Source organism: Pipistrellus hanaki (assembly GCF_964339955.1).
Source record: "Pipistrellus hanaki genome assembly, chromosome: 9".
Lineage (NCBI taxonomy): Eukaryota > Metazoa > Chordata > Mammalia > Chiroptera > Vespertilionidae > Pipistrellus > Pipistrellus hanaki.
The window spans coordinates 12676380-12703476 of NC_140511.1; the positions used below are offsets into that span (position 1 = coordinate 12676380).

Here is a 27097-nt window from a genome sequence, read left to right on the forward strand (position 1 = left end):
GTGTAGATTTGGAAGTTTGCTGAGGCACAAATTGGAATCACAGCACTGCATGACTGTTTACAGAGTGAGTCACTTCACTTATTTGTGGCCCGTGGCCAATCATGTGAAAACATCATAACCTCTTGACCAGTCACCTTTAGCCAATATTCAGAATGAGGATTGAGAAAAAACTGCTCTTAGGCAACTGGCCATTTTCTGACCTCCAGCCCCACCGAGGCTGCTGGGGAAATGCTCTTCACCCGTCTGCTTTCCATCTGAGAGCTACGTGGACATGCAGGTACTATATGTCCCACCCACCACTCCTGGGGAGAAAACACAGCGGTGTTTAAGGTGTTTGCCTCTGCTCTTTGCACCCTTTGGGCTATGCTTCTATGGGACAAATAGGAAGCAGCATTGGAGTCCCAGCAGGTAGATGATTCTGGCAAGCTCTACGGAGATGAAATAAAGGAGTATGCTTTAAAATAGTCAGCAATCTTCATTATATGAAATAAGGGCATCAAAAAGTTCTGAAATTTAAGAAATCCTTATTTCAGCTGAAACCGGTTTGGCTCAGTGGATAGAGCATCAGCCTGTGGACTGAAAAGTCCTGGGTTCGATTCCGGTCAAGGGCATGTACCTTCGTTGCGGGCACATCCCCAGTAGGGGGTGTGCAAGAGGCAGCTGATCGATGATTCTCTCTCATCGATTTTTCTGACTCTCTATCCCTCTCTCTTCCTCTCTGTAAAAAAATCAATAAAATATATATTTTTTAAAAATGTCAGGAGATCTCAATGTTTTAACAGCTAAAGAAACAAGAAGGAAAACACCAATGCATGTTGAGGCTAAATCTAGTCTGGACTAGCTCTGCAGATGAAGGGTCTCAGGAAAGTATCTGGGGAGAAGAAAAAATGGAAAGGCTAAAAACTGCTAAAGAAACAGGAGAAGTATAAGAGAATAATGACCTGATAAAGAATTGCAAAAGTAGAGCCCACCGGGCATGGTTCAGAGGTTGAGCATCGACCTATGAACGAGGAGGTCACGGTTCAATTCCTGGAGAGCGCATAAGCTGGGGTTGCAGGCTCCATCCCTGGTGTGGAGTGTGCAGGAGGCAGCCGTCAATGTTTCTTTCTCATCATTGATGTTTCCGTCTCTCTCTCCCTCTCCAAAATCAATGTCTGTGTATCTGTGTGTGTGTGTGTGTGTGTGTGTGTGTGTGTGTGTGTGTGTGTGTGTAGTGTAAAAAAAAGAATCACAAAAGTCAAGAAACTCTGACCTCTTCTTCCTTACAGTTTCTCTGTATTCTTGGCATAGAAGAAGGAGCTGAAGACACCCCATGATTGATGTGTAGGGAAAGACAAGATCACTTCAATTACTGGTTAGGAAGGAGAACTAATTCTTCCTAAAGGATCTGAACACCATCTGAAGCTTTTCAAACTATTGGCCTGGAGTGTTCCTTTCCACCTGGGTAGTAAGGAGCTGCAGATGGAACCAGCTTATTGGACTGTTTTGTGTGCCATATGTCTCTTCTGAAAGAAATCTCCTTTAAAAAGAAAATTTTCAAAAAGTATCCAATTCAAATCAAGAATGGCATCAAAAGAGCTACGATGGTTTTAAAACATGTCCATAAATTCTCTCACACTCCTCCCATCCAAGGGAGTTTAATTCCTCTGCCTTGAACAGAGGCTATTCCAGTGGCTCCTGTATTGGATGGAGCAGAACATCTCCATCCTGCAGGAAGTTCTCCCGGGCAGTGCTGTTCAGAGACCTATCTGTACACCTGCCTATAGCACATCCTGACTTACATGTGCAGCTCCTCTCACCTACCTCAAGGGCAGTGCTCCAGCAATTCTTTCCTTTCTCCATGACCAGATTTCAGCTCTATTATGGTATACACACACTACCATAATAAAAAAAAAAAAATTTAAGGACAAAAATCTTTCTAGTTAGCACTTCCCTACACCCACTATGAACTATAGTCTTGTTTCTGTTTCCCTTTATAGCAAAACTTTCCAAAAGACTTGTCTATATTTGCCTTTTCCAATTCTTTTTAAAAAAATATATTTTATTGATTTTTCACAGAGAGGAAGAAAGAGGGACAGAGAGCTAGAAACATCGATGAAAGAGAAACATCGACCAGCTGCCTCTTGCACACTCCCTACCAGGGATGTGCCCACCACCAAGGTACATGCCCTTGACTGGAATCGAACCTGGGACCTTTCAGTCCGCAGACCGACGCTCTACCACTGAGCCAAACTGGCTTCGGCAAGGGACTTGCCATTTTTATGCAGTGCAAATTTTCTTCATGGATCAATCTGCTTTACTCAGATTCTTTTATTTAGATGATTCTAGAATATACTTTGTATTCTGTTGCCTAGAAAAAGAGAGCGGTTTTAGATTTTTCAGGAAACTGGACAAGGGTCCAAACATAAATAAAGTAAAATGATGGCTACTAGCATCAGCCCAGAGCTGGAATTTATTCGATCCAATTTTCACCTTTCCTAACCCTAACACATCTCTTAGGATTAACGCCACATACCTGGAAGCATCAAGGAACGGTCTGTAGGCCAGGCTGATCCATTCTTCCCTGTTAGACGAATATTTTGGCTCCCGGGGTGTTTCTCTTATGGTGTCCAAATCCACTAAATAATGGCATTTACTGATGTCAATCTGCAATGGAGAAAGGCCAACTCTTCATTAGCAATTACAAGGGTCCCTTCAGGGTCAGGAACATAAACTGCAACTCTAAGCATTCCACAGGGTTTTAGAAGCACAAGCATCCAACTCCTCAGATGTAACCTGTGTTCTCTCACTCAGGTAAGAGTGTTGGATTTTGGGGTATTACCTAGGCTCCTGGGAGTAAGGGGGAGATATGCACGCACCGAGCCAAAATATATGTAAGCTTTGGGAGTTTTGATTCTAGTTTGTGTATTAAGTCCTTTTAGCCAAACACATTCTTGAACCTAGCATGAGTGTACAACCTACTTGAAAAAAATTATATATCTTCCTTTTGTTCACTATTGCTCCCTCCCAATGATCACTTCTTTTTTAAAAAAAATATATATATTTTATTGATTTTTTTACAGAGAGGAAGGGAGAGAGATAGAGCCAGAAACGTCGATGAGAGAGAAACACCGACCAGCTGCCTCCTGCACACCCCCCACCGGGGATGCGCCTGCAACCAATGTACATGCCCTTGACCGGAATCGAACCTGGGACCTTTCAGTCCGCAGACCGACGCTCTACCACTGAGTCAAACTGGTTTTGGCCCAATGATCACTTCTTATTGTGGAGATTGAAAGGCAAGACTAAACACACATGCTGATGTGAAAGGAAACCATGTTTCTGCTGACAGAGCTGTGTGAGGGTGCAGGGATATTAAAAAATTCAACAGAACCGACAGACATGGCAACTGTTCCTGAAGCAAAAGATCAATAAACTGTAAAAGTGGAGAAGATTACGAAAAATATATTGTAACAATAAGCAAAACTATAGTCACTCAGTTGCTCACAGATGCTCAGAAGAGAATATCATAACCATGTTGGGCCTGGCTGGCATAGCTCAGTGGTTAAGCATTGACCAATGAACATGGAGGTCATGTTCCATTCCCAGTCAGAGCACATGCCAGGATTGTGGGCTTAATCCCCAGTGTGATGTGTGCAGGAGGCAGCCAATCAATGATTCCCTCTCATCACTGATGTTTCTATGTCTCTATCTCTCTCTCCCTCCCTCTTCCTCTCTGAAATCAATAAAAATATATTTTTAAAAAATCCACACATAATTGGTATTGTGCTTATAACAAAATTAATTCAATGGAATATGCTATAAACTGTAGGCTACTTTCATAGTTAAATACTTCATTTCAAACAATAATTACATTCTCTCATCTTGAAGCCATCAGAATATTTAATTTCAATTAAACTTTTAACTTTTTAAAAATTAAAAATAAAGACTTGAGGTGGTTAACAGATAATACAATATATAGATGATGTATTATAGAATTATACCCCTGAAATCTATATAATTTTATTAACCAATGCCACCCCAATAAATTCAATAAAAAATAAAATAATAAAGATGACACATAAGTTTCTCTGAGGTTAAATAAAACTCAAAGATATTGGATTTAAGATAAACATATGTTTTGGTTTTTATTCATTGTCCCTGGCTCACAGCTCCCAAAACCTTGTTATTTCCTAGTTAATAGCAACGAGAGCATCTTTTGTTATAATACTAGAGGCCCAGTGAACGAAATTCATGCACTTGGGGGCGGGGGGGCGCTCAGCCTGGCCTGCGCCCTCTCACAGTTCGGAAGCCCTTGGGGGATGTCCGACAAGCTGGCAGTTGGACATCCTTAGTGCTGCCACGGAGGCAGAAGAGGCTCTTGCCACTGCTGCTGTGCTCACCAACCATGAGCCTGGCTTCTGGCTGAGCAGCACTCCCACTGTGGGAGCGCACTGACCACCAGGGGGCAACTCCTGTATTGAGTGGCTGTCCCCTGATGGTCAGTGAGCATCATAGCGACCAGTCATTTCGTTGTCTGGCTGAAACTGGCTCTCCAACATCCCCCAAGGGGGCCTGGATTGCGAAAGGCATAGGCAAGGCCGAGGGACCCCACTGGTGCACGATCAGGGCCGAAGAGGGACCGTGGAAGGGCTTCAGGCATGTCTGGCCCATCTTGTTCAGTCTGATCAGCCAGACTCCAGCAGCAAGCTAACCTACTGGTCGATGGTCAGTGCATGTCATAGCAACTGGTCAACCAGTTGGCTGTCCACCCCCTAGTGGTCAGTGCATGTCATAGCAAGCAGTTGAGCAGCCTTAGCATATCATTGGCATATTAAGCTTTGATTGGTTGAACAGCTGACTGGACAACTGAACACTTAGCATATTAGGCTTTTATTACATAGGATTAGGTCTCCTGTCCTCAGTTCCTGAAATTCCTTAAAAGCCATAAGAGATTGCCAAAACTGGTTTGGCTCAGTGGACAGAGCATCGGTCTGTGGACTGAAAGGTCCAAGGTTCGATTCTGGTCAAGGGCATGTACATTGGTTGAGGGCACATCCCCGGTGGGGGGTGTGCAGGAGACAGCTGGTCGACACATCTCTCTCATTGATGTTTCTATCTCTCTATCCCTCTCTGTGAAAAATCAATAAAATATATTTTTTTAAAAAGCCATAGAGATGCATCTCATTATTCATACCAAGCCACCTTCAATGGCAACTGAGTTTACATTAATAGAGTAACTTTTGGAAAGCACCTAAAAATGAGGAGGAGACTGGTTACTAGATGAACTAACCAAGTGATTAGAGGGTTGAAACTTTCAGGCCCACCCCTGACCTCTGAGGAGGAAAGAAGGGTTATACCCTGAGTTTAATTACCAATGGCCAATGATTTCATTAATCATGCCTGTATAATGAAGCATCCGTAAAAACTCAAAGAATGGGTCCAGGAGATTAAGTTGGTAGAAGATTTTTAAAAAACTGGATGGATCTACTAAAATTGAACATAGATATTTCCTATGATCCAACAATTCTACTCCTCAGTATTAGATTGAACCATATAAAATCATTAATATTTAACTGTTTAATACACAAAATTGGTCATTTCACATGGTTCAAGCTAAGTATATCCAATAGAATGCATGCAGCAAAAAGACAAATTCAAGAATGTTCAGTGTCATTATTTGCAATTGGTTCAGATTGGAAAAACAAACAAACATCCAACAGTAAAATAATAAATTGTGGTATAGTCATACAATTAAATTCTATCCATAATAATAAAAGCATAATATGCTAATTAGACTGGACATCCTTGAAACCAGGGCTTTGAGGGAAGCCTGGGTCCTGGATGGCAGAGGGGGGCCGGTGCCAGCAGCCAGGGGAAGGAAGGCCTACTCTTGCACGAATTTCGTGCATTGGGCCTCTAGTATAGCAATAAAAGAGAACAAAACACAGATACATGCAACAACATGCATGTTTATCAAAAACAAAATGTTGAGTGAAAGAATTAAGACTCACAAAAAATGTAATGTGGTTCCATGAATATGAAGTTCTACTACAGGCAAAACTAAATCATACTGTTTAGGAATACATGTAAGAGGAATAACTGTAAAGAGGAAAGCAAAGAAATTATTATCATGGAGTTGGGAAGCTCCATCTGAAGGGTGAGTACAGAGACATGGTACTTGACAAAAGGAACTGCTGGAAGCTTCTGAGTGCTGGCAATGCCCTGGTATTTGACCTGGGTGATGGTTACACAAGTATTTGCTCTATTTTCTATTATTATTAATTTACTGTACACTTATGCTTTATGCACTATGGATTACACACAATTGAAGGTTTTTTAAGTGCATATAAGAAAAACTCCGTCACCTCTGGCTTATAGTAAACTCTGTTCTTCCTCAACCTCTCACTCAGAGTAATAGTCTCATTCTCTCCCAACATTGTTTTTATGTAATAAAGACTCCAGTCTCACATTTGGCTCTGCACACGGGCTGTTTCTCCAGGAGAGAGAAAGCATACTGAGAATTGACGTCAGATCCAATTCCATTCCACATAACACTCTAAAAATGACCCTTTGCATAAACACTTCAGGAAGCAGCCTTTTTGGTCTGAACCTTCACGCTGTAGCTCCCAGGATTTTGAAAACATGAAAACTTTAAAAAGTTTTTCAAGTACCATGTCTCTGTAATTAAACAAAAGCAGTAAGGGCCACAGACTCTCATGGTCTCATGCCTAGACCTCCTTTGGTGAGGGAGCTCTGAGTAGGACATTTCAATACTTGGCCTCAGTCAGACACACTACAGACCTCATCATCTAGATTGGGTGTTGGGTACATGGTCTTTCAAAGATGTGGATAGTAACTAATTAATGCGAAAGTATTCCAGTCAGCTTTAGGCTCCACTCATTAACCATCCATATATAAATCCTACTTAAAGGAAAGTTTTATAAAGATAGAAACCGCCATAGCTGGTTTTGCTCAGTGGATAGCGCATTGGCCTGCGGACTGAAGGGTGGATTCCCATTCAGAGTACTGCCCAGGTTGCAGGCCCGATCCCCAATAGAGAGCCAATGATTTTTATCTCATCATTGTATCTTTCTCTCTCTCACCCCTTTCTCTCTGAAATCAATAAAAAATATTTTTAAGAAATGACATAAATCAAGACAAAATCATATTAATTGCAATCCTAATCCATTTTTAAAATGTAATCTCTTTAAATCCTTTCTAGGAAACAGCTGCTAAAGATTCCTTTTTTCTAGGAAACAGTTACTGAACAACTGAAACACACAAGGACTAAAGCCTCTGGCAGAAAAATGGTTAGTATGCTCAAGGGCAGACTCTCTATTAGAGATGAATTAAGATAATTAGAAAAAGAAGTTCTAACAATCAATAAATAAAAAGGCAACCTAGGAAATAAAAAAAAAATATTTGCAAACCATATATCTGATAAGGTATTAATGCTCAAAATATATAAGGAACCCATAGAACTCAATAGCAAAACAAATATTTGATTTAAAAATGGGCAAAGGTCCTCAACAGACACTTTTCCAAAGACATACAGGTACATGAATAGGTGCTTAATATTACTGATCATTAGGGAAATGCAAAGCAAAACACAATGAGAGCCCAACTGGTGTTGCTCAGTGGTTGAGTATCGACCGATGCACTAAGAGGTCACTGGTTCAATTCCTGGTTGGGGCACATGCCTAGGTTTTGGGCTCGATCCCCAGGGAGGCATACAGGAGGCAGCCAATGGATGTTTTGCTCTCATTGATGTCTCTATCTCTCCATGCTTCTCTCTCTTAAAAAATCAATAAAAATATATATTTTAAAACACAAACAAAAACCACAATGAAATATCACACACACCTGTTAGAATGCCTATAATCTAATTTAATAATAGAGGAATATGCAAATTTGCTGGGACGCCAAAATGTCACAACCAATCTGCAAGCAGTGGAGAGCTACAGGAGGGCAGGGCAGCAAGTTATGAGCTGAGGAGAGCTACCAGCTATGGTGGGCGGAGTGGCCAGCTGAGGCAAGCAGCAGCGAGCTACTCGTGCACAGATTCGTGTGCAGGGTTACTAGTCAAAAAGATAAAAGATAACAAGTGCTAGTGAAGGTGTAGAGAAAAGGGAACCTTGGGTACACTCTTGATAGGAATGTACACTGGTACAGCCATATGGAAAACAGCTAGGAAGTTCCTCAAAAAATTAAAAACATAATTACATACTATATTATCCAACAATCCTAGTTTGGGTATATATATATGTGAAGGAAATGAAGTCACTATCTTAAAGGGAATGTGCACCCCCATGTTCACTGCAGCATTATTTACAATAGCCAAGACAAGGAAACAACCTAAGTATCCATCAATGGGTGAAATGTGATATGTACATAGCACACACAATGAACTACTACTCAATCATAAAAAGGAAGGAAGTACTGCTATTTGTGACAACATAAATGAAACTTGAGGGCATTATGCTAAAATAAGGCACACAGAGAAAAACAAATAATAAATTATCTCACTTTTATGTATAATCTAAAAAAGTTGAGCTCATATAAGCAGAGTAGAATGGTGGTTACGAGGGGCTGAGGAAATAAAGAGATTATTAGTAAAAAAGTAATTGTAAGAGGACTAAGTTATGGAGACCTAATGTATAGCCAGAAGACTCAAGTTAATAATAGTGTTGTATATTTGAAATCTTCTAAGAGAGTAGATCCTAAAATTTCTCACCACACACACACACACACACACACACACACACACAAAAAGATAATCATGTGAGGTGATGGATATGTTAAGTAACCTTATTGTGGGAGTCATTTCACAATATATACATATGTCAAATCATCATATTATATACCTTAAACGTATACAATGTTATTTTTCAATTAAGTCTCAATAAAGTGAGAAAAATTTATATTAAAAATTAGAAGAGGAGTTTCAAATTAGAGGCCTAGATTCAGGTCTGGGCTCTACCACAAAATAGCTGGGTGGCCCATACTTATGTAAGTTTTTATACCTCAATTTCTTCTTTTGTAATATAAGGATAATACCATTTACCTCAGAGTCATAATGAGGATTAAATGTGGTGATTCATTTAAATAAAACTTGTAAACTACACAAACAGTATAATAGTTAAAGGAATCTTTGACTAACTTGGTGAAATGTGAGAACTTGACTGATTGAAAAGAACCTGGGAGAATTGGAGCCCATTAAAAGAAATTATTCTTTTTCTCAGCCTAGATTGCTGGTTACTGTCAATTCAAATTATGTCCATGTAGGACAAAAGGGTTACAATACTAACTACTCATAGTCCTTGAATAGTGATGAGTTGACAACATTCAGTAAATGATATTAAAATGAATTTTCTGGGCATCATCAAAAACTTTATTTGGTGAATCCTAAACTAAGGAATATAAAATTCCTGTAAGACATGTCTCCATTATTAAACTTACAATTTAGGTCAGGAAATGACATTAGCACATATGGAATATGGAAACTAAGTACTATAAGAGCAATCAGAGTTGAGAAAGAGAGAAATCACTGGGGCCCACAGGAAGTGAAAAGAAGCCCTAGAATGGTGGTAAGAGAGAGAGAGAGAGAGAGAGAGAGAGAGAGAGAGAGAGAGAGAGAGAGAGAGAGAGAGAAGAGAGAGAGAGAGAGAGAGAGAGAGACACAGAGAGAATATGAATGAGAATAGAGGGGAAAAGGCAGAAATGGGCCTGGTTTTCAGGGAAAACAGGAGGAATATCTGCTTGTCCCAAGAGGTGTGTATTGAGAACAAAACTAAAGAGAGAAGTTTGATGCCCAGAATTAGGAGAATCTGCATTTTGTGCATCTGGGATCTATTCTGGCTTTTCAGGCAAGGAGTAAAATGAATTAAAAATGGCCAGTGGTTAGAGGGTAGCCCAAGCACTGAAGGGTTGTGGATTCGATTCTTGGTCAAGGGCTTGTACCCCAGGTTGCAGGTTCCATCCCTGGCCCCTGTTGGGGAACATGCAAGAGGTAACCCATTGATGTGTCTCTCTCATATTGATGTTTCTCTCCTCTTCTTCTCTTCTCCTCCCCGCCTCCCTTCTAGTCTCTCTAAAAAGTAATGGAAGAAATATCCTCAGTTGAGGATTAACAACTATAAATATATGGGTCTCAGAAAGAGAGGTCCATACTAATGTAACACTGGCGTGGGTGGACCAAGGAAGTGCTGGAGGAAAGGCAGGAACCGGGCCCCGGCCCTCAGGACACCGAACACTAACCCAGTGGTGAAGTGATGACACCTTGAAGTTCTAGGCAGTGAGAATGAAGAACAAGGGCCGAAACCGGTTTGGCTCAGTGGTAGAACGTCGGAAAGGTCCCAGGTTCGATTCCGGTCAAGGGCATGTACATTGGTTGCAGGCACATCCCCGGTAGGGGGTGTGCAGGAGGCAGCTGGTCGATGTTTCTCTCTCATTGACGTTTCTAGCTCTCTATCTCTCTCTCTTCCTCTCTGTAAAATATCAATAAAATATATTTAAAAAAAAAAAAAAAAGAATGAAGAACAAGAAAAGGGTCAATATCAGGTCTATTTCAAAGGCATCACTGGTACCAAAATGCCTAATCCAGTGACCGGGGAAAAGAGGGGCTGCAGTGAAGAACCACTTAGGCGAGATGTAGAAGATGATAAACTTGTTTTACGCCTACTGAGGAGGGGAAAAGCACTGTGTATTCAAGTAATTGAACGAAGGCCTATGTGACTGGGGCACTGAGAGGTTTTGTTCTTACTGCCAAAACACTCTCTGCATCCACCTCATAAATTTCCATTGCTTCTTCAGATTTCAGCTAACAATGAACTCCTTAAGAAGGACTTCACTGTTCACTTAAGCTAGGAGAGGTCCCCGGATTACATGCTTTTACAGCAACCAGCAATTCTCCACCAAAACATTTCACAATTATAATTTATGGATTAATTGGGAAATTAGTCAATTCTATGGAAGCTGGGCTCTGTCTCATTGACTCATGCAACAACCCTAGCATAGTAGGTTTCCTTAAACCAGCGACTGCCAACCTTTCAGACCTCACAGACCACTGGTTGGTGACCACTGCTCCAAAGGTTTCCTTAAAGCACACAGTAGGTGCTAAGCATATGCACCTTTAACAAATGCACACAAGAATGCATGAGAAAAAAAAGTGAAAATAAGAGGAGGGAGGAAAAGGTGGAAGCAAAGGGAAAGGGGGAGAAGAAAAGATGAGAGAGGAGCAGAGAACACAGATAAATTTGGGAGGATGCCCACTGTACAGGCAGAAGAAAGAAGTGGAAAAAGCAAGGGAAAGGGGGTCTATTACAAAGATTACAAGAGAAGAATCAGAACACAGTTCTGAAATTCAGGGGGAGAAGGGATTTCAAAAGCCACAGAAAGGCTGTTAGGAGGCTGAAGACAGAAAAGGTGACAACAGGAACAGGTTCAACAGCTGTGCCAAACAGTCAAGTTACCAGTTTAGAATGCCATGTGGGGACAAGGAAAGAACTAGTGGTCCATCCTCCTTTTCTCAGCGACCTTCCCTGCTGTCTGCCCAGCTGCCTGAGCCATGCCCCACAAATCCTAAGACAGGAAGGATGTGAACGTGAATTTGGGCAGCTATTAGCTGGAAATGACAATGACGCATGAAGGCTATAAAAACAGAGATCTCTGCCAAAGGCCAACATGAGGTTCAAGAACATCACAGAGAAACCATCTCCATATATAAGCAGGTCTTATTTCTCAAATGTCACTGAAAAGTCCCTGGTAAACAACTGCAATAAAGAATCTGCAAAGAATTCCAGAGGAGAATGTGAAAGATCCATCGAAATCAATTTTCCTATAACTTCCAAGGCAAATGGGAGAATTGAAGCTGAAAAACACTGCTTAGAAACTCTGCCCATAACTAAGTAAAATGTGATCATAACTGAGGCCCTCAAACAGCAACAGCTGACATATGTTATAAATTTAATATTTAATCTTTAAGCTGTATTCAGGATTCTTCTTTCTTTCCAAAACATGTAATAAGTTTTGATTCATCATGTGCCCTCTGTGAGCACCACCAGCAAGGCCCAGGTCCTCTCACCGCGGGCACTCAGCTCTGTGTGTGCATCGGCCTGGATCACCACTACAGCCCTGGTGCCTGGCACAGTACCCAGGCAGGCAAAGAGGAAGTTTACAGGAAAACTTCAAACACCAAGTGTTAAAAACTATGATCAGCTATTTGTAAGTGCCAAGAATGTCTTCCCGTAGCTTCTAGCTCCGAGAGGACAATCTATTTCCTCTAAAACAGCATATAATAAAGATAAAATCACACTCAGAAATCCATTTAAAAGTCTCTAGCAAAATGAGTTCAAATCTCCAGTAAATGGACTATTAATTCACCATAATAAGATTTCACTTACTATAATATTTTATGGAATGAAAATTAAAGTATGAGTGTTGCAAGTTTAAACAATTATTCCTGGGTCCCACTACTGTGATAAGAATATATAACTCCCCTTAGGAAGGGAGATAGAGAATCCAAAGAGAACATAAAATGAACAGAAGAGTAACATTTTAAAGCAAACCAAAATTCCACATGGATATTTCTTGTTTATTCCCAATTTTTAGACAAGATGTTAGATACAATTAAGTCCAGTTCTTCAAGCTTGCAAAACTTTCTGCATGTAAAGAATTTCTGAGAAGCTATCTTTTGACTCCATTTCAGCCACAATCTTTTCTTATGAAAATACAAATATAAAAAGAAATCCTACTGTATTTATACCCTACTATATTTGGATGTGAATTATATCAGCCAGCAAAAGAGGTACCTATGAAATAACATCAACAAAAAAGCAGAATAATGTTCTGAACAACCTGCCTCCAATTAAGCATTCTTTTTGTTTAAATATATCTAATGTTACCATTTGCATCAAGAAATAGGGCCCTGGCCAGCATGTCTCAATGATTAGAGCATCAGCCTGTGCACCAGAGGGTTGCAGGTTCAATTCCCAGTCAAAGGCGCATGCCTGGGTTGCAGGTCCCATCTCTGGCCCACAGGAAGCAATCAACAGTGTGTCTCACATCTGTTTCTCTCTCTCCCACCCCCTTCTGCTTCCTCTAAAAAAAAAAAAAATCAATGGGGAAAAATATCCTCTAGTGAGGATTAATAACAACAAAATAATAATAATTAACTCATTAAAAAATATAGGATCTCTAAATACTCTGCTTCTAGCTCTATCTCAATGTAAGGGAAGTCACTTAACCCAAATGCAGAGGTTTTAACATCTCTCCAAAAGATTTGGACTGAAAACCACTAAAATCCCTCTCATTGTAGAGAAAATAATTTCATCACAATTGTAAATATAATTTACAATGCTGATTCTCCCTTTCTCAAAGCTAATGCTGCTCATTATTAGATATGATACCATATACTAGTACACATCCCTTAACTGGAGGTAAATACATAGGAACTGCTTTTTTATAGTGCCAAGATGTGAATAATTAGAAAGTCTGTCTTGGTTATAGCACTGAACATTGTTGAATATACATATTTGTCTAAAATGGCAAAGGTAAAATAAAATGAGATCACTCAGTTCTATGAACTTGCTGATTTCAAGGAGCTATTTAAAGCCCAGATATTATCATTGTTATTCTGATACTGTTAAATATAGAAAAAGTTAGAGAAATTGTGTGGGTTTGCATGCCTGAAAAATGTTAAATTTTTAGAGAGCTTCTTCAATGTGAAATGCATGATTTGAGAACAAGTCACATGTCTGACCTGCAGCCTAGAATCATTACCTAGCCCTATCCTGAGGTTGGGTGATGACACATTGAAAACTTAGTTGTTTCCCTTCCCACTGCTCATGTTAGACATTCATCTTTCTCTGACCATGAATGCAATCTTGTCTTGCTTTTCAACGTGGGGCTCCCCTAAGCCACACCCAATTGGTCAGAAGGGTCAAATAAATGGAAACTATTTACCTTCCTTGTTAAATCAGTACATGGAAGTGAACACACAGGATGCTGGTATTGCCCCTCAGAGAAGCTAAATCTATCACTCTCAGTTCCTAAACATATATTTCAATATAAATAAAACTACAGTATACAAAATACATATGTAGAAAACTGAGAAGTCATGGGAGGTTATTTAATTTCTGTTGTCTTACAACAGCAAATTCAGGTTTTCGTTTACAACTTTGATTTTCAAAATATCAGTTTACATAAGTTTAAAATACATCTATAATAAAAAATAAAATTCATTCATTTTTAGAACTAAAGTCACTATTACCATTAAGTACAAAATTAGGAAACAAAAGAAAAATAAACCACACAACCTTCAGAGTATTTTTACTTGGTTTTTATTTGTTTATTTATTTGATGACCAGAGAAAATAAAGATATGTTTAACGACTTCTGTTCTGTTTCCAGGTCACCTTATTGAACGATACTCATGAAATTAATAAACTATACCCATGAAATCAATAGTTGTGCATCTAGGAAACTTACCAATGGAGTTCTCTTCCACTGGTGTATATATTTTAATTATCTCATGTAAATGTCTCTTTCATTTTGGTGATTGGCTAGAACAGCAATCTGTATCATGAATGTGCAAGTTGGCTTCTTATAGTTATGAGTTAAAGGAACATGAATCCAGCCACTTGCTTCCACCAGTTCGAGTTGCTGAATTACTTGAAGGTCGTGGGAATTATTTCCTACTCTGACTGAGATCTTGCTTGGAATATAGCTTTGACCAGATTTTTAGTCCACATAAATACATACTGTCTTCACCATTGTTTTTCTTCTGAATTGGATGCTCACTAAATGAGGCTGGGAACCATCTGCTTGCCAATAAGTTTCTAGATTGTCACCTCATAATAGATCTACTCCAAATCCTGGTTTGCAAGATGAGAGTGACCAAACAACTTGTGACCCAATTTCCCATACTGTTCCAGTTCTTCCACCTGCTTAAGGTCAGTGCCAGGAGGTGTCTTGTTTGGTGTGGTCGTTTTTAAATATTAGCTTGCAGACCGAGTTTGCTGCAGGTCAAAGTTTTAGGGTTCCCTGCAGCAGCTCCACGCCACTCCCCTTAGCGTCTCTGAATTGCCCAGCTTCCCAATGACAGTATTTGTGCTTTAGAGTTAAGTCGAACCATGTATACAAAGAGCTAAAAACTGTTTTGTCAATTTTTAATTTTTTTTCTTAAAAGTTAAATTTTCATTATAATTTAAAAGAGAACCAGAAGCAGACAGACATATAGATAGATTCCTGCCCTTTAAGGAACTTATTACCAAAGATGGACAATGCCGGATGAATAAACTTTAAGTGGCATTTATCCAATAGAATAAAGCAATTATGCCAAAGTATAAACACAAAGTAACAGGAAATTAATTTCTGAACATCCAGAGTAGGCAAAACATGCTCACAAATCTTTTGCTATTATAATTTTCTCTACTTAATCAGTCAATTGACATTATGATCAGTTTCTGGTACATACTTTGTGATATAAGAAGAGAGAATGATTTTTTTAATACTTTATATTTTTTTTATTGATTTCAGAGAGGGGGGGGAGAGAAAGATAGAAACTTCAATGATGAGAGAGAATCATCAATTGACTGCCTCCTGCACGCCCCCTACTGGGGATCCAACCCACAACCCAGGCATGTGCCCTGACCAGGAATCGAACCGTAACCTCCTGGTTCATGGGTCAATGCTCAACCACCGAGCCACCCCAGTCAAGCAGGAAGAGAGAATGATTTTTAAAGTCAAACCTTCCACAGTTATTCTCATCACTCAAATATTATAAAATCAGTAGATGAAGCTCTACCCTGGTTACTATTTGCATCAACCTATGGAAATGGATTGAAGAAGGTGACTAATTTTCTTTCTTTTCTTTTTTTTAATATATTTTATTGATTTTTTACAGAGAGGAAGGGAGAGAGATAGAGAGCTAGAAACATCGATGAGAGAGAAACATTGACCAGCTGCCTCTTGCACACCCCCAACTGGGGATGTGCCCACAACCCAGGTACATGCCCTTGACCGGAATCAAACCCGGGACCTTTCAGTCCACAGACTGACACTCTACCACTGAGCCAAACCAGTTTCGGCGAAGGTGACTAATTTTCTGATGAATCTTATGTTGTTTCAATGGGTAACTTTGTTAACTTACTTGAAATTCTGCAAAATCCCAAAATATTTGCACATTAAAATATTAAAAGAAAAATGTATTCAGGAGTAGGGGTTATTTATGTACTATTTCTTTTATTAACATTGACTAGAGGCCAGGTGCACAAAATTCGTTCATGGGGGGGGAGGGTGTCTCCCAGCCCAGTCTGCACCCTCTCCAATCTGGGCCCCCTTAAGGAATGTCCAACTGCCCGTTTAACAGGAATCGGGCCTAAATGGGCAGTTGGCCATCCCTCTCACAATCCAGGACTGCTGGCTCCAAACCATGTGCCTGCCTGCCTGCCTGATTGCCCCTAACCGCTTCTGCCTGCCAGCCTGATCACTCCCTAACCATTCCCCTGCCAGCCTGATCAATGCCTAATTGCTCCCCTACTGGCCCAACTGCCTCTAATTGCCCTCCCTTGCCGGCCTAGTTACCCCTAACTGTCCTCCCCTGCAGGCCTGGTCCCCCCAACTGCCCTCCCCTGCAGGCCTGGTCACCCCTAACTGCCTTCCCCTTCAGGCTTGATCACCCCCAACTGCCCTCCCTTGCAGGCCTTGTACCTTCAATTTGCCCTCCCCTGCTAGCCTGATCACCCACAACTGCCCTCCTCTGCCAGCCATCTTGTGGTGGCCATATTGTGTCCACTTGGGGGCGGCCATCTTTGACCACATGGGGGCAGCTATCTTGTGTGTTGGAGTGATGGTCAATTTGCATATCACCTCTTTATTATATAGGATAATTGAGGATTGGTTAGCTTACATGTGGTAAGAGTATGAATTTTTTTAAAAAATTAATTTGACTTTTTAAAAAATATGTTTTTTGTTTATTTATTTATTTATTTATTTATTTATTTATTTATTTATTTATTTATTTTAGAGAGACAGGAAGGGAGAGGGATAGATAGAAACATCAATGAAAGAAAAACATCATCCATTGGCTGCTTTCTACATGCCTCTTACTAGAGATCAAGCTCGAAATCCTAGCATGTACCCTGGCTGGTACCAGTAGCCTCTTGGTTCCTGGGTCGACGCTACACTGGCTGAGCTAACTGGACTTTTTTGAAGGAAAATGAATAGTGCCTAATTATTGGGAGACTAGGCATGGGAAAATTGTGCTGCAGTAAAAAAAATAAAAATATCAGCTCTCCTTTGCTCAATCTTCAAGGAACTCTCATAGAAAACAAAATCTTTAGTCTGAAAAGTGGTTTGATAGACTACCTGGAGGAAAGATAGCAGAAAAGAATGGCATTATTGGAATAGCAAACTACCTTAGTAAAGACTCACAGGTGTAAGTGAAACAGACTGGGTGCAAGAGGCTAAGCTAAGTGAGACAGGCTGTGACTCCCAGGCTTTGAATCAGAGTTTATATAAAGTCAGAGTTTATATATTTGACTGGGGAGTGAAGAAGCATCTGTGTAAAAACAGACCTGAAATAGCTAGAACAAAAGTATTCCATCTCCCTTCAATATATTAAACTTGATAGGAAACCAGCTAAACACAAATCTGCCAAACACGAAACATTGACAATTCACATTAGAAACAAATGATAGAAGAAAGTATTTCAAGTTATTTTGAGGTTGAAAGTAGGAAGCAATGTCTTTGAAGGAAAAAAACTGTATTTCCAATTTTTTTTCAAGTTAAAGGTTGGGACTTTGGAAGAGAAAGATAATAAAAGTGAACAGTAAAGTATAAACAATAGTGTCAAACCTTAGGACTGTTTTTCTGGATTATATTTTATGGACTGGCAGGTGTCCAAATGCATCCCAAGACCAGAGTGAACGTGCTTAGAGAAACTTCACCTAAATAAAAAAAACTTTAAACTAAAACCTGAAAGAGGAGAAAAGAAACCACCCACATAAAAATAATAAAATGAGACTCTCTAGTCTAAAAGATATAATATTAAAAACAAAGAAACACACACAAAGGAAAAATGAAATAATTTTCAGGATAATACAGAGATTTAGAAATAAAAACTTATGGCCTCAAATATCAACGAAGTATTTAATCTGAAATATTAAAAGAAAGCAAGACATAAAAGGCAAGAGCAGGTGCTTTTCCATATTCATCCTGCTAAGTCCAGCTAAAAATCCTGAATTTTATGTCTGAAACAAACATAAGATGACTCTAAAAGGTAGAGGAAAGAAGGCAGACCAGTTAGGACCTTCACAAACCAATACCAATATTTTGAGTTAATAATCATTCCACCAGAGATAATTAATATTATATGTCAACTTAGCTAGGCCCACAATACCCAGATATTTGGTTAAACAATAGACTAGATGTTGCTGTGATGGTTTCTTGCTCGCTCTTTCTTTCTCTCTCTCTCTCTCTCTCTCTCTCTTTCTTTTCTTTCTTTCTCTCTTTCTTTCTTTCTTTCTTTCTTTCTTTTTTTCTTGTTTAAAGTATTACATATATCTCCTTTTTATTCCCCAATGACCTTCCCCCAGCCTCCCCTACCCTGTCTCATGCCCTCATCCCACACCCCCCCTAAGATCTTGTCTTCCTTCCTCCCTTCCCTTCTTCCTTCCTCCCTTCCCTTCTTCCTTCCTTCCTTCCTTCCTTCCTTCCTTCCTTCCTTCCTTCCTTCCTTCCTTCCTTCCTTCCTTTTGAATATATTTTTATTGACTTTAGAGAGGAAGGGAGAAGGACAGAAATAGAAACATCAATGATCAGAGAGATTGATCAGCTGCTTCCTGCACACCCCACACTGGAGATCGAACTCATAATCCCCACATGTGCCCTGACTGGGAATCAAACCATGACCTCCTGGTTCATAGCTCAACACTCAACCACTGAGCCACATCAGGCTATGAAGGTATCTTTAGATGAGATTAACATTTCAACCAGTAAACTGTATAAAGCAGATTACTCTTCATGATGTGGATGGGCCTCATTTAATCAGTTGAAGACCTTAAGAGAAAGAGTGAGATCACCTGAGGAAAAGAAAATTCTACCTTCAGACTGCCTTTGGACTCGAGCTGCAACATCAGTTGTTATTGGGTCTTCAGCCTGCCAACCTACCAAGCAGATTTCAGACTTACCCACCCTTCAACTGCGTGAATCAATTCCTTAAAATAAATCAATCTCTCTCATATGTGTGTGTATACACACACACACGTGCGCGCGCGTGCACACACACACACACACACACACACACACACACACACACAAAATGTCATCCCACCCACAGCTCTGTGAGTAAATGTCCAATGGAGAGCCTAGACTTCCACCATCACCAGGCTGTAATGCGGGGCTCCTTCCCCTGGCATGAATATTGTCAGAAAAGATCGAGCAAGAACCAGGACTTTCAACCCTGCTGGGCAGTAACAAGCCTCCTCCATGTACCACTCATGGCATCATTGGAAACCACACAGGAAGCCTAGACTTCCACTCTACTTGGCAGTAATGAGGCACCCTTCCTCTTGCATGCTGAGGTGGTGTCAGAGAGGGCCTAGTGGAGAGCCAGGACTTTCACTACTGTCCAGTAGCAATGAGGTCACACCCCCCATGGTATCAGTGCAGGCTACATGGAGAGCAGTAACAAGGCAATCCCTTGCTCATCTCAGTCAAGGTGATATCAATAGTGGTGAACTCCGGCTGCCACCCAGCTATAACAAACATCCCTGTCCACGCTTGGGTATCAGTGGAGGCCCAGTGAGGAATTTGGACTTCCATTCCCATCTGGCAATAACAAGGAAACCCTCCCTTTTCCCCATGAGTGTAGTATTAGAAAAGTCAGCTAAAGCAGAAAGACTTAATAAGATTCAGAGTCTAATAACATAATACTCAAAATGTCCAGGTTTCAATGAAACTTCACTCATCCTACCAAGAACCAACAGGATCTCAACTTGCACGACAAATGATAACAAACAGATGCCAACAGAGATGATAGAGATGTTGGAATTATCTAACAAAGATTTTAAAGCAGCCATGATAAAAACGCTTCAATGAGCAATTACAAACATGCTCAAAACAAAAAAATAGAAAATCTCAGCAAATAAATATGAGAAAAGCCAAATGAAATTTTATAAACGAAAAGGTCATAACTAAAATACAAAACTCAGTAGATGTGCTCAACAGCAGAAAGCAGGTATCAGAGGAAAGAATCAGTGAACTGGAAAACAATAATAAAATTATACAACCTGAATAACAGAAAGAAAAAGAACTGGAAAAAAAAAAAAATGAAGGGGGCTGGGTGGAATGGTAACAAAAGATCTAACATTCATGTCATTGAGTCCCAGGAATCAAGAGAGAGGGCAGGGCTAAAATAGTGGCTGAAAACTCCCCAAATTTGGCAAGACACTTAACCTTATAGAATCAAGGAGCTGAGTGAACACTAAGCATTCTATTGATTTTTAAAAATCTACATTACCTTATTATTAATTTCTAGGAGCTCTTATTTTCCAATTGTCCCCTTTCAAAGTATATGTTTTTGTCTTATGGTCCCAAACTTTTTTTTTTTTGTCCTATCAGAGATCATCCTAATATATAAAAAGCCAGGGGCCATCACGACCGAAACAATGGGACGGATAACTGAACAGCAGGCTGCATGGGCAACCAGGTGTGACCAAATGACTGAAGAGCAGGCTGTGTGGGATAACCAGGCCAACTGGGGGGCAGTTGAGGGCGACCAGGCTGGTAGGGGAGTACAGTTGGGAGCAATCAGGCTGAGAGGGGGGGAAGCTGAGGAGGGTCATTTGGGGGTGACCAGGCCAGCAAGGGGGGCAATTGAGGGCAATCATGTTGGCAGGGGGTGGGACAGTTGGGGGCAACTAGGCAGGCAGAAGGTGAGCAATTAGGAGCCAGCAGTCCCGAATTGTAAGAGGGTGCAGTCCCTGGGATCGGGCCTAAACCGGCAGTTGGACATCCCCCAATGAGTCCCGGATTGGAGAGGGTGCAGGTTGGGTTGAGAGGATTCATCCCCCCCAATGCATGAATTTTATGCACCAGGCCTCTAGTTAATTATAAAAGTTTGAAAATGTTTTCATTTTCCTACATTGTTTATTTCTCTCAATTTAATTTTTTAATACATATATATTTTTATTGAAGGGAGAGGGAGAGATAGAAACATTGGGGATCGCCGAAACTGGTTTGGCTCAGTGGTGGAGAGTCGGTCTGCGGACTGAAGGGTCCCAGGTTCAATTCCAGTCAAGGGCATGTACATTAGTTACGGGCACATCCCCGGTAGGGGGTGTGCAAGAGGCAGCTGGTTGATGTTTCTCTCTCATCGACATTTCTAGCTCTCTATCTCTCTCTTCCTCTCTGTAAAAAATCAATAAAATATATTTAAAAAAAGAAAAAAAGAAAAGAAAAAAGAAACATTGGGGATCAAGCCCACAACCCAGGCCTGTGCCCTGGCCAGGAATCAAACCTTGACTTCCTCGTTCATAGGCTGCAGCGCTCAACTACTGGGCCACACCAGCTGGGCCCCAATTCCCTTATTTTCCCATGATATTTTTTTCTTGCTAGAGACTTTTCTTAAATGACTGGAGAGTATGCTTTCTGCCACCTTTGTATTTTCAGCACATAGCCAGAACCAAAAAAAGTTCCTGACTTGAATAGGTGGATGCATAAACCAATAAAGGCACAGAATCAGAAACATTTACAAATGATTAGGAATAAAAGAGGACCAAAGATTGGAGGTAAATGATACTGTGCTGACAGAATTTACAGATCACTGTCTTTTTAAGCCAGTGACTCGGCTGCTGGGAACTCCCCTGCCAACAGGTCGTTTCTGGCACACTTACTGAATAGACAGGCCTTTTGTTCAAACCTCAACAATAGGCAAATTATTTAACTTTATTTTAATTTCCATTTAATTCTTAAACTTCTCTCCTGAATAGTCTATTTGCCACAGCAACATCCTCTTTTACTTCTAGGTTTAAAAAATTTTTTCCTCAGAGCTTGGAATAAGTAAGCCACATTCATTTTTTTGAAACAATCTAGATCTAGTTTGCAGAAAGAGCAGCAAAAGTAGTCTTAGATATGACTGAAATAACAGAGATTCTACCTCCCAATTTAAAGTTGAAGTTCTTGTCTTCAAAGACAGGAAACCAGAGGTCAATAGCAGCATCCTCATTGTTGTTTGCAAAGCATACTAAAAGGCTTCTTGATAGTTTCAAAGATTTGCTATTTGTAGCACTTATTGTGGTTATTTGTTTTTTTTAAATAATGAAAGTAAAATATGACCATAACATATTTTAAGATGCATTTTAAAAGTCAACAATAATCTTACCACCCAAAGAAAACCACCATTAATCTGTTAGCGTATGTTCCAGGCTTTTTTCTCTACAGATACAAATTTTTCCTCACAAAATCTGATAATGCTAAATATACTGTTTTACTGTGACTACCTTTAGTTTGACATTTCTCAGTTTGACTCCCTAGTAACACTAAGTGACTACTGTCCCTTTGGTTGAAGAGTCAGAGTCAGAAAGAAAAGTTCTCTCAATTTTATCAGCATCTCACAGTGCAAACTCATAGACCACACGCCATAACCACCTCATCTACAATTCAAAAGACTTGATTTAAATCTGCCTTAAAGTGTAACCAAGAACTCATTTTTTACATCTTCAGATTTAATCACTTTCTTACATCAAAAATAACAAAATTGTAGGGTAACATTAACACATGAACATGAAACAAAAATGTGTTTCATTTCATTAGTCACTGGCTACATATCAACCAGCTGTCGAAGCTAAAAATATGCCATGGTGTAAAATTTTGTAAAATACAAGCATTTAGGACTCATTTTGAAAGAAATGTGACTTTTTTCAGTTTCTAACAGCCCACTAGAAACTAGAAGCTCTGGAGAAGAACAAATCAGCACCTCCAAACCACAAGAAAAAAGGCAGCTGTGGGGAAATTCAAACTAATTTGATCACCGGCATCACATTGTTTACATCTCATCAATAAGTGTCTGTTAAGGATGATGACTTAATATCACCTCAGATGTAAATAAAAAACATTAAAAAAAAAAAAAAAAGGCCTGCTACAGAGGTCCATACACCAATACCAAAAGGTGTATGGACCTATGCATTTTGTTGGGAGAGGAGTGGGTCAAGGGGAGTTGGGCAATATGAATCTTCTTACAGGTTTTCTCACCAGCTGTTAGAGATTCTGCCTGGCAAGGCCTCTGCAGTGATATCTTCTCAGCTATCAATCATCAATACCACACTCGGGGAGCCTGACATAGCACAGGGTGCCCCTGAAAGACGCCATTTCTTTTGGGACAGAAGCAACATTTAGACTTCCACCTCTGGTCATCAGGTCCCATGGCCCAGCAATCATGTCTCAAGATAAGCTTTGCCACCATAAAATATTTGATTAGAAAACAGGCAATGGAATAAGATAAAATCTAAACACTGCAACTGGATTTCAGGTATAGTTACAGTACGTTGAAGAGAGATATAAAGCTATTTCAAGGGTCTTGGAAACTCACAAGACATATAAGAAAACACACTTCATTCAATTCCATTAAAGAATCACAGGTTCTCCTGACTCCCAACCCAGTGCTCTTGCCACTACATAGTTTTTTCTGGCCCTCAGTTTTCTCCTACAGTATTTCTTCTTTCTGAAATAGAACACTTGGGCCTAGTCTAGGAGGAAACATCTACTAGGGGAAATTTCCAGTATTTTCTTGGCTTTTCATTTATTTAAAATATATTTTTATTTATTTCAAAGAGGAAGGAAGAGGGAGAGAGATATAAAAACACCCATGATGAGAGAGAATCATGGATTGGCTGCCTCCTGCGAGTCCCCCACTGGGGATCGAGCCCACAACCTGGGCATGTGCTCTTGACTGGAATTGAACCTGCGATCCTTCAGTTTGCAGGCCGATGCTACATCCACTGAGCCAAACCAGCTAGGGCTTCATTTATTTTTTTATACATAGTCCAATTAAATTTTAAAAAGTAACATAGACTGTCTTATAGATTTATTCTCTCCCATTCAGCCCTGCTAAATATATATTTGTCAATGAAATCTTTAAATTCATGAGTAAAAATTTATAGCACTGTAACAATGTAAACATACAGGAAAAATTTTTTGGTCATTCAGTGGAACATCATGGAAACATGATTTAATTTCTAAATGGCAACACAACAGATAGTAGGGAATTAATTTCAACCAAGCATTTTGAATAGCATTCGCTTAAATTCTTAGCAAATTCCAATCTTATTCTACTGCATATATTATAGCAATTTGAATCTGCTGCTTTGATACTCAAAGCTGAGAACAATTAGTAATCCTATAGAGCAATTTGTTTTCTTCTCCAATAAGAAACTCTAAAAAGGATAGGAGAAAGGATTAAAAGAGAGAGAAAAAGAAAAGGGAATGGATCCTGATCATTTCTATTAATTGATGAAGAAAATAATTATTACATATAGTACCTGGCATACATATAACAGAGCTCTGGAAATGGAAAGTAACTTTGAAAAAAAGCAATGTTCCACCTCTTAAGGTCTACTCAGTTATCAAAAAATGATTAACCATTGCATAAGAATATATAGTCAAGTGATATAACATCCTATCTAATAAAAGAGTAATATGCAAATTGACCATACTTCCACTACACCCACAAGCCATGTTCACCAGCCAATCAGGAGTGAGTATGCAAATTAACCCAACCAAGATGGCTGCAGCCATGGAGTGAGCAGAGGGCTTGGGTTTCCCCAGCAATGGAGGAAGCCAAGCTTTCCACCTCCCTGGCCAGCCCAGGCCTCTGCTATAAGCTACAAAGTTTAAATTATAGAAGATAAATAAATCCCAGATACCAGGACCTCCACTTGGGTTGCCAGGGAAGTTTGTTGGGCCTGCAAACCACCACAGGCCCCTCGCCCAGGCAACCCCATGCCCCAAGGAAACCCCCACCCTGATCTGGAACACCCTTCAGGGCAAACCAGCCAGCCTCCACCCTTGCATCAGGCCTCTATTCTATCTAATAAGAGTAAAATGCAAATTGCCTATCACTCCAACACACAAGATGGCTGCCACTAGATGGCCAGCAGGGGAGGGCAGTTGAAAGGGACCAAACCTGCAAGGGAGGGCAGGTGGGGGCAATCAAGCCTGAAGGGGAGGGCAGTTAGGGGTGACTAGGCCTGCAAGGGAGGGCAGGTGGGGTCGACCAGGCCTGCAGGGGAGGGCATTTGGGGGAGACCTAGGCCTCCAGGGGAGAGCAGTTGGGAGGGACCAGGCCTGCAGGGGAGGGCAGTTAGGGGCAAAAAGGCTGGCAGGGGAACAGTTAGGCTTCAATCAGGCTGGCAGGCTGAAGCGGCTAGGGGCAATCAGGAAGGCAGGTAGACTAGCAGTTGGGAGCCAGCCGTCCTGGATTGTGAGAGGGATGTCCCAGATGGGAGAAGGTACAGGCTGGGCTGGGGGACACATCCCCTCGTGCACGAATTTCGTGCACCAGGCCTCTAGTATGATATAATCTGTATGTGGCTTTGGAAGTCAGAAGAGGTGTGAAAAGGATATTGAGGAATCCTGAAAGCAAGCTTCTTATCCTAGGACTGACCTTTGTCATGTTACAACCTCTCTGAACCTCAGGTTCCTCACCCATAAAATGAAGAGATCATCAACTTTATAAAACCTTAAGTTCTCTTCCAAGTCCATAATTCTTTCCATTGGTTAAATGGTAAAAGCAAGGATAAGGAAGAACAAGATATGGAAAGCTTTGACTGAATGTACAGTCAGTTTTGTTATACCACATTTTGAAAATGCAAATTTGTTCTAATGCCAACTGATGTATTAAGGAACAATTGGAGCACAATTCAATATATGCATTTGCTTATCTATCATTTTATCCACAAGAAAAAACAGAGTGAATACAGAAAACTGCACACAGTTGAACCATTCAACATGAGAATATGCAAAGTGCATGCAAAAACAACTCAAAGATCTCCCAGCTTCTTCAGTTCACCGTGGTTAAGAGCCACACCCATCATATTAGATATTATAACTTTCTTTCATACTTCAAAGAACCCTTTCAGTAGTTCACAAGCTGCAAATCTTCCAATACCACTTCCACAAGCAAACTAGAGGTCTTTTGCAAGGTCAATAAAACACATCTTCTAAATCCAGATCTTGATTCCAGATGAAAATCTTGGCAGGTATCAGTGTAAAAATGTCACCTGCTCAATAATGGAATGCTCAACTGAAACCAGTTTGGCTCAGTGGATAGAGCGTCGGCCTGCGGACTGAAAGGTCCCGGGTTCGATTCCAGTCAAGAGCATTTACCTTGGTTGCGGGCACATCCCCAGTAGGAGGTGTGCAAGAGGCAGCTGATCAATGTTTCTCTCTCATGGATGTTTCTAACTCTCTATTCCTCTCTCTTCCTCTCTGTAAAAAATCAATAAAATGTATTAAAAATAATAATAATAATAATGGAATGTTCAATAATTACTCAATACTTGCCATGAAAGAATATAAAAGCAAAATTATTTCTGTAATCTATATATATAAGAGCCTAATATGCAAAGTGTCCCCTCGGGAGTTTGACCAACCCAGAGTTTGATCACTCGCTATGACATGTGCTGACCACCACGGGGCAGCATGGACAAAGGAAGACCCTGGCCAGCAGCCGGCAGCCGCTAGGGACCCTACCCATGCATGATTTTTGTGTACTGGACCTTTAGTAAGTTGTAACAATGCAGTAGAAACCACAGAACCTTTATAAACACTCCTTCCTTATTCCTGATAAACTCAGAGGTAAAGGGGGATATTGAATTAAAGGAGGTCATAAAGTGTTAACTAGTCAGATTAGAAACAGGAGACAGACCCAGATCACTTGGCACTGAAGGGTTGGCTCTCCCTTCACTGAGAGACAAAGGCAGATAAAAATAATGTTGCTATTTAGCATGCTCAGGAAAGAAAGATAACATTATTACTTTGCCTTTTTTGAATAAACCCAGACTTAAAACCCAGGACTGATACCAGAAGTAACAAGCATAAATGTAGTACAGCATGAC

The 27097-nt window shown here is 40.3% G+C and overlaps 1 protein-coding gene and 1 pseudogene across 2 annotated transcripts in view; both read right to left on the reverse strand.

Moving 5' to 3' along the window:
* ALG9 (ALG9 alpha-1,2-mannosyltransferase) overlaps positions 1 to 27097 on the reverse strand; it is a 77283-nt gene that overhangs the window by 11221 nt on the left and 38965 nt on the right. Inside the window, exon 14 of the mRNA XM_084893897.1 lies at positions 2516 to 2646. Within this exon, the coding sequence (XP_084750023.1) occupies positions 2516 to 2646 (131 nt within the window). The remainder of the gene's footprint in view (positions 1 to 2515; positions 2647 to 27097) is intronic.
* Positions 14419 to 14971, reverse strand: LOC311627503 (anaphase-promoting complex subunit 10-like; annotated as a pseudogene). The gene has a single exon. The product of its transcript is annotated as an anaphase-promoting complex subunit 10-like (transcript).